At 47.8% G+C, this 7,867-nt stretch overlaps 1 protein-coding gene across 1 annotated transcript in view; it reads left to right on the top strand.

The window, feature by feature from the left end:
• CCDC57 (coiled-coil domain containing 57) overlaps positions 1-7,867 on the top strand; it is a 104,591-nt gene that overhangs the window by 24,218 nt on the left and 72,506 nt on the right. Inside the window, exon 7 of the mRNA XM_025363493.1 lies at positions 906-1,064. Within this exon, the coding sequence (XP_025219278.1) occupies positions 906-1,064 (159 nt within the window). The remainder of the gene's footprint in view (positions 1-905; positions 1,065-7,867) is intronic.

Raw genomic sequence — 7,867 nt, 5'->3', positions numbered from 1 at the left:
TATATATATATATATATATATATATATATATATATATATATATATATGTCCAAAACTGGTGGCTTTTTTTTCCATTCTATATAACACCAGGCTTGAATGCACCACTCATGCTGGGTTTAACCGACCCCTTGTGACAAGGGGTGGCCTCTGTGGGGGCAGCCAGCTCACCCTCTGCTTCTCACTGTCAGTCGGAAGTTCGTCAGCGCAGGAGCATCTGAAGTCTGTTGTGTGTCATGTCACAGTTGCTTTTGTGAGCCGTCTACTCCATCTTTTAGGGAAATAGGCCTATGCCCATGCAAGTGGGCAGGTGTCATCTTGCCTAGGTTAGTACTGTGGCTACCTGAGTTAACAGCTCTAGATATTGTCCCGAACATTTTCTTGGGAAATTTATTCAATTTTGGGTAATTCTCCCAGAGGCGTCCTGCTGTTAAGGTTGTTTAATGGGTTCTATAGGACCTTATTTTACTGTGCAATTTGAAAATGTGTTGAATGTCTCTGCACATGGGGTGCTGTGCTAGGCATGGCGAGGACACGCGGGTGAGTTGGTCAGAGGTGGTGCTACCTCATGACTGTGGTCTCTGTGGGCATGGGAGGCATGTCATGCCTCACCTTCCCCACACCAAGAACCTGGCACATGGCCTGGTGTGCTGCAGGAGCTCAGCTGGAATCTGGGCTGGTGGGCTGCATGCAGGCATGGAGGCAGTTGGGTGGACGGATGCTTTACTTCTTCCTGTGCAGAACCATCTCCACCATCTCCATCATCTGGGCCAGGAAGTTTCAGCTCTGATGTGGATTTCCTCTGAGAGCTGGGTGTGTGTGTGTGTGTGTGTTTGCTGGGAGTGCTGTGTGAGAGACAACTTGAGTGAGTGAGAACTACATCTACATAGTTTCCCTTCCATGTTTAGACTTCGTGAAGATGCGTCAACTGTAAAATCTGCCTGGGATGCTCAGATTGCTCAACTGTCTAAGGAGATGGTCTCCAAAGACCTTCGGATTCAGACGCTGCAGGAAGGAGAGGTGAAGCTCAAGGCACAGGTGGCCCGATCCCAGCAGGACATTGAAAGGTAACTGTCCCCAGGCAGTTATTTCCATTTAGTGTCTCCTATGGGCAGGTGCTGTTGTAGGTACTAAGGATTCAAAACTGAGCAGATCAAGTCCCTGGCCTCACATTTTCTTGGGGGAGAAAGAAAGACAGTGAACAAGACAGACAGAATGTCTAGTCACGCAGGGTGGTGTGGGAAGACACGCGGAAGGGGCCGCCAGCTGGAGGGAGCGTGGCCAGAGGACGGTGTTTTTCAGTCTGTGATAAGAGCCATAAAGGTGCTTCTGCTGTTTGATCCTGCACTGAGAATCTCTTGTTGCCAGGCGTGGTGGTTCACACCTGTAATCCTGGCACTTAGGGAGGCAGAAGCAGGAGGATTGCTTGAACCCAGGAGTTGGAGACCAACCTGGTTAACATAGCGAGACCCCATCTCTGCAAAAAGGGAAACAAAAACAAGGAATCTCCTCATCTGTCTCGTCTGACTGTTCATGTCCCTCATGTTTTTCCTCCACTGGGATGAACACTTACTTGAACAAAGATAACTTCTATTTCCCATACACGTTCAACTTTATTACAGAATACATTTGCCAAAACTCATCCATTTTAACTCTACACTTGATGAATTTTGATGAATGTGTATGCTGTATGATATCATTTGGCTCTATGTCTCCCCCAAATCTCATCTCAAATTGTAATCCCTATGTGTCAAGGCAGGGCCCTGATGGGAGCTGATTGGATCATGGGGGTGGTTTCCTGCATGCTGTTCTTATGATACTGAGTGCGTTCTGATGGTTTAAAAGTGTTTGGTGACCGGGTGTGATGGTTCACGCCTATAGTCCTAGCACTTTGGGAGGCTAAAGTGGGCGGATTACGGGGTCAGGAGTTCGAGACCAGCCTGGTCAACATGGTAAAACCCCGTCTCTACTAAAAATACAAAAATTAGCCAGTCATGGTGGCTCACACCTGTAGTCCCAGATACTCCAGAGGCTGAGGTGGGAGAATCACTTGAACCCAGGAGGCGGAGGTTGTGGTGAGCCCAGATCATGCCACTGCATTCCAGCCTGGGCAGCAGAGTGAGATTCTGTCTCAAAAAAATGAATAAACAAACAAAAAATAAAATATAAATAAATAAATGTTTGATGGGCCGGGCGTGGTGAGCACTTTGGGAGGCTGAGGCAGGCGGATCACCTGAGGTCAGGAGTTTGAGACCAGCCTGGCCAACATGGTGAAACCCTGTCTCTACTAAAAATACAAAAATTATCCGCGTGTGGTGTCACGTGCCTGTAATCCCAGCTACTCGGGAGGCTGAGGCAGGAGAATCGCTTGAACCTGGGAAGTGGAGATTGCAATGAGCCAAAATCATGCCACTGCACTCCAGCCTGGGCGACAGAGCGAGACTCTGTCTCAAAAATAAATAAATAAATAAATAAATAAATAAATAAGCGTTTAGCAGCTCCTCCCACCACACTCTGTCTTTCTCCTGCCAACATGTCAGACGTGCCTTGTTTCGCCTTTGCCTTCCACCATGGTTGTAAGCGTCCTGAGGCCTCCCCAGCCATGTGGAACTGTGCGTCAATTAAACCTCTTTTGTTTATAAATTACCCAGTCTCAGGTAGTTCTTTATAGCAGGGTGAAAAAGGATGACTGCACCGTATAATCACCACTTCAGGCAAGCTATGGAATCTTCTGTCAACACACACTTCCCTCCTGCCCTCCGCAGTCAGGCCCCTGTCCCAGTGTGCTTTTTTTTTTGAGACAGAGTCCCGCTCTGTTGCCTAGGCTGGAGTGCAGTGGCACGATCTCAGCTCCCTGCAACCTCTGCCTTCCAGGTTCAAGCAGTTCTCCTGTCTCAGCCTCCCAAGTTGCTGGGACTACAGGCACATACCACCAGGCCCAGCTAATATTTTTTTGTATTTTTAGTAGAGACGGGGTTTCACCGTATTGGTCGGGCTGGTCTGAAACTCCTGACCTCAGGTGATCCACTCACCTCAGCCTCCCAAAGTGCTAGGATCACAGGTGTGAGCGTCTGGCCTTTTTTTTTTTTTTTTTTTTGAGATAGAGTCTTGCTCTGTCGCCCAGACTGGAGTGCAGTGGTGCGATCTCAGCTTACTGGAACCTCCACCTCCTGGGTTCAAGCAATTCTCCTGCCTCAGCCTCCCAGAGTGCTGGGATTACAGGTATGAGCCACTACACCTGACCCTCCTGGTAATATTCTTTTGCCCACAGTCTTCTCTGTCTGATATTAACAGGGCTGCTTGAGCTTTTTCTGCTTGTTTCCCACCCTCTGCTTTAACTTGTGCTTCATCTTTTTTTTTTTCTTAAGGTGGGATCTTACTCTGTTACCCAGGCTGGAGTGTGGCGGTACAATCAGGGCTCACGCTCACTGCAGGCTCAACCTCCCAGGCTCAACTCATACTTGCACTTCAGCCTCCCAAGTAGCTGGGACTATAGGCACATACCATCACACCCAACTAATTTTTCTATTTTTGTAGAGACAGGGTTTTACCATGTTACCCAGGCTGGTCTCAAGCTCCTGGACTCAAGCCATCCTCCCGCCTTGGCCTCTCAGAGTGTTGGGATGACAGGCGCGAGCCGCCGTGCCCGGCTTGTGGGCGGCCTGTGTTTGAGTCTTCTTTTTCTAGTGTAACACTCTGCCTGTTCCTCAGGGGTTTAGATAATTTAATTTAATGCCATTATTGATATATTTGTATATTAGGGCTTAAATCTCCACTTACTGTTTGCTATTCTCTTTATTTTATTTATTTATTTTTTTGAGACAAGGTCTTGCTCTGTCACCCAGGCTGGAGTGCAGTGGTGCAATCTTAGCTCACTTGCAGCCTTAACCTCCCGGGTGGGTTCAAGCAATCCTCCCACCTCAGCTTCCTGAGTAGCTGGGACTGCAGGCGTGTGCTGTGATGCCTGCTTAATATTTTGGTATTTTTGGTAGAAACGGGGTTTCGCTTTGTTGCCCAGGCTGGTCTCGAACTCTTGGATTCAACTGATGGGCCCACCCCAGCCTCCCAAAAGTGCTGGGATTGCAGGCATGAGCCACCATGCCCGGTCTATTTGTGTTCTATTATCCTCATCTGTTCTTTGTTTCTTTTTCTCTGCCTTTAAAAAAATCCATTGAATATATTTTAGAATTTCATTTTATTTCCAGTTTTCTTATTATATAAACCTCTTTGTCTTACGTGTTTAATGGTTGTTCTGAGATTTATAAGATATGCAGTCTCTGTTTAATATTTACCACTCTATGTAGAATATAAAACTCTTCAATTTCTGTTGTGTTCAAGGAATGACCTCTGCTTCTGCTACTTCTTCCTTTTTTTTTGAGAGATGGAGTCTTGCTCTGTTGCCCAAGCTGGAGTGCAGTGGCACGATCTCGACTCACTGCAACCTCCGCCTCCTGGATTCAGGCGATTCTCCTGCCTCAGCCTCCCAAGTAGCTGGGATTACAGGCGCCCACCATCGCACCCAGTTAATTTTTGTATTTTTAGCAGAGACGGGGTTTCACTATCTTGGCTAGGCTGGTCTTGAACTCCTGACCTCATGATCTACCCGCCTCAGCCTCCCAAAGTGCTGGGATGACAGGCGTGAGCCACCGTGCCCAGCCTCCTCTTCCTTTTTACTATGGTTTTCTTATATTTTATGTAAGGGGAATCATTATATTTGCTTTGATCAGACTATCCTTTATAAAAATAAAAACGAGAAAGAAAAAGTTTTATACCTTTTCTAATATTTTTTTCTGATGTTCTTCATTTTTTACAAATCAGATGTAAGGTTTCCGCGTGGTATTATTTCCCTTCAGCCTCAGCCCTTCCTTTAATATGCCTTGTGGTGCGGATGTGCTGCTCAGGAATCATCTCAGCTTTTGTTTGTCTGAAACTTTGTCTCCGTATGAGGAGCATCTTCACTAGATGAGAAATTCTAGGTTGACAATGTTTCCTTTCATAGGTGAAAGGTATTTGGTCGTGTGACTACACTCCAGCCTGGGCAATAGACCAAGACTCTGTCTGAAAAAAAAAATTACCGGCCGGGCATGGTGGCTCACACCTGTAATCCCAGCACTTTGGGAGGCCAAGGCAGGTGGATCATTTGAGGTCAGGAATTGGAGACCAGCCTGACCAACACGGTGAAACCCCGTCTCTAATAAAAATACAAAAAATTAGCCGGGCGTGGTGGCGGGTGCCTGTAATCCCAGCTGCTCTGGAGGCTGAGGCGGGAGAATCACTTGAACCCAGGAGGCAGAGGCTGCAGTGAGCCGAGATGGTGCTACTGCACTCCAGCCTGGGCAACAGAGCGAGGCTCGGTCTCAAAAAAAAAAAAAAAAAGAAATAGTACCAATGCTGAAATAAACATGTTGTAATAATGTTCTTAGCTCTTCCTTCCAGCATTCTTTTTTTTGTTGTTGTTAAATACTTCCACTGACTGAAATTAAACAGTACGTAATATTATCTTCAAGAAAGCACACTTAGATTTACGTGTTACCTGTGTATGTAGAAAACGCTCCTAATACAAACTAACGCAGCAGAAAAGAAACATGTTGTGATAAAGTTCTCAACTTTTTTTTTCTTTTTTTTTTTTTTTTGAGATGGAGTCTCACTCTGTCCCCCAGGCTGGAGTGCAGTGGCGCAATCTCAGCTCACTACAACCTCCACCTCCTGGGTACAAGCAGTTCTCCTGTGTCAGCCTCTAGAGTAGCTGGGATTACAGGCATGCGCCACTACACCTGGCTAATTTTTGTATTTTTAGTAGAGACGGGGTTTCACCATGTTAGCCAGGCTGGTCTTGAACTCCTGACTTCAGGTGATCCACCTGCCCTGACCTCCCAAAGTGGTGAGATGACAGGTGTGAGCCAACGCACCTGGCTTACATTCTCAACTCTTGATTCCAATGTTCCTTCTTTGTTAAACTCTTCCATTCACTGAAAGAAAACAGCACATATTGCAATATTTAGACTTTTTTATACATTTAATTTCTCTCCTCATTATGTGCACGGTTGCCTTTAAATCTCTGAACTTATTTTAATGGCTGCTTAAATGTATTTGTCTAATTCCATCATATCTTTATTTCTGAGTCTGTTTCTATTGGCTGATTTTTCTACTGGAGAGAGCTACATTTCTTTTGTACTTCCTTGCCCATCTGGTTAAGTGTTCACTGGATGTTAGACATGGTGAATATGATGTTGGCGAGTGTCTGGATTTGGCTGTGGTGTTTTTTGTTTGGCTGCAGTTAAGTATTTACATGGCAGCTTGACCCTTTTGAGACTTTTTTTTTTTTTTTTGAGACAGAGTCTCGCTCTGTCACCCAGGCTGGAGTGCAGTGGCCGGATCTCAGCTCACTACAAGCTCTGCCTCCCAGGTTTACGCCATTCTCCTGCCTCAGCCTCCCAAATAGCTGGGACTACAGGCGCCCGCCACCTCGCCCGGCTAGTTTTTTGTATTTTTAGTAGAGACGGGGTTTCACCAGGCTGTTAGCCAGGCTGGTCTCGATCTCCTGACCTCGTGATCCGCCCGTCTCGGCCTCCCAAAGTGCTGGGATTACAGGCTTGAGCCACCGTGCCCGGCCCCTTTTGACACTTTTTAAAAATCGGTGCGAGGGCAGGTGGGGCAGGTCTAGAGAAGCCTTTTCACCAGGGCTGACTCAGCACCATGACTCTCCCAGACCCCACTGCGTGCCCTGGAGAGAGACCTCCAAGGACGCTCCGCTGGCTGCCCTGTCGAGCTCTGGGAATTAGCGCACACGGAGCTCCCTGCTGGCTGCTCTGTTCCCACGAGTTGCTCTTGGTCCAGCCCGTGTGGGCTTCTCCTGTGTATTTGCATGTGGCTGTCAGCCACAACTTCTAGGAGATCCCTGCACAGATCCCAGGATCCCCTCCTTTCTGCCACTCTGCCTCACCACTTCAACTACTTCAGCTTCTTCAAACTCCAATTTTTGTCTTCTCCTCAGCAAGAACACCGTGCTCTGCGTGGTTCACTGCCCCTGTGGGGATCCGGAAGGGCCTGTGGAGAGAAGCCGGGCGGTGAGTGGGTCCATCTCGCGAGGACCTTCTCTGAGGGGCCTGGGCCCCGCACTGCTCGTGTGTTCATCGTTCACTCTGTGAAAGCCATGCCCCGTTTTCTGCCCAGTGTCCCATTTGTTTGAAGTGGGAAGATAGATGTGGTGACAGCTGCTGTGTCATGTTAAAGATTTATTTATTTTTGCAGTTACAGGGATTTAAAAATGTATGTGTGGGGCCAGGCGCGTTGACTCACGCCTGTAATCCCAGCAGTTTGGGAGGCTGAGGCGGGTGGATCACCAGGTCAGGAGATCGAGACCATCCTGGCTAACACGGTGAAACCACGTCTCTACTAAAAATACAAAAATTAGCCGGGCGTGTTGCCAGGCACCTGTAGTCCCAGCTACTTGGGAGACTGAGTCAGGAGAATGGCATGAACCTGGGAGGCGGAGCTTGCAGCGAGCTGAGATCACGCCACTGCACTCCAGCCTGGGTGACAGAGCCAGACTCAGTCTCAAAAGAAAAAAAAAGTATGTGTAGCCAGGCGTGGTGGCTCACACATGTAATCCCAGCACTTTGGGAGGCCAAGGTGGGCAGGTGGCTTGAGCCCAGGAGTTTGAGATCAGCCAGGGCAACATGGCGAAACCCTGTTTCTATAACAGATACAAAAATTAGCTAGGCGTGGTGGTATGCACCCGTAGTCCCAGCTACTCGAGAGGCTGAGGCAGGAGGACTGCTGGAGCCCAGGAGGTAGAGGCTGTACTGAGCCAAGATCACGCCACTGCACTCCAGCTTGGGTGACAGAGCAAGACTCTGTATAAAAAAAA

This window comes from Theropithecus gelada, chromosome 16 (genome assembly GCF_003255815.1).
Source record: "Theropithecus gelada isolate Dixy chromosome 16, Tgel_1.0, whole genome shotgun sequence".
Taxonomy (NCBI): Eukaryota; Metazoa; Chordata; class Mammalia; order Primates; family Cercopithecidae; genus Theropithecus; species Theropithecus gelada.
This window is presented reverse-complemented; position numbering and strand designations above follow the sequence as displayed.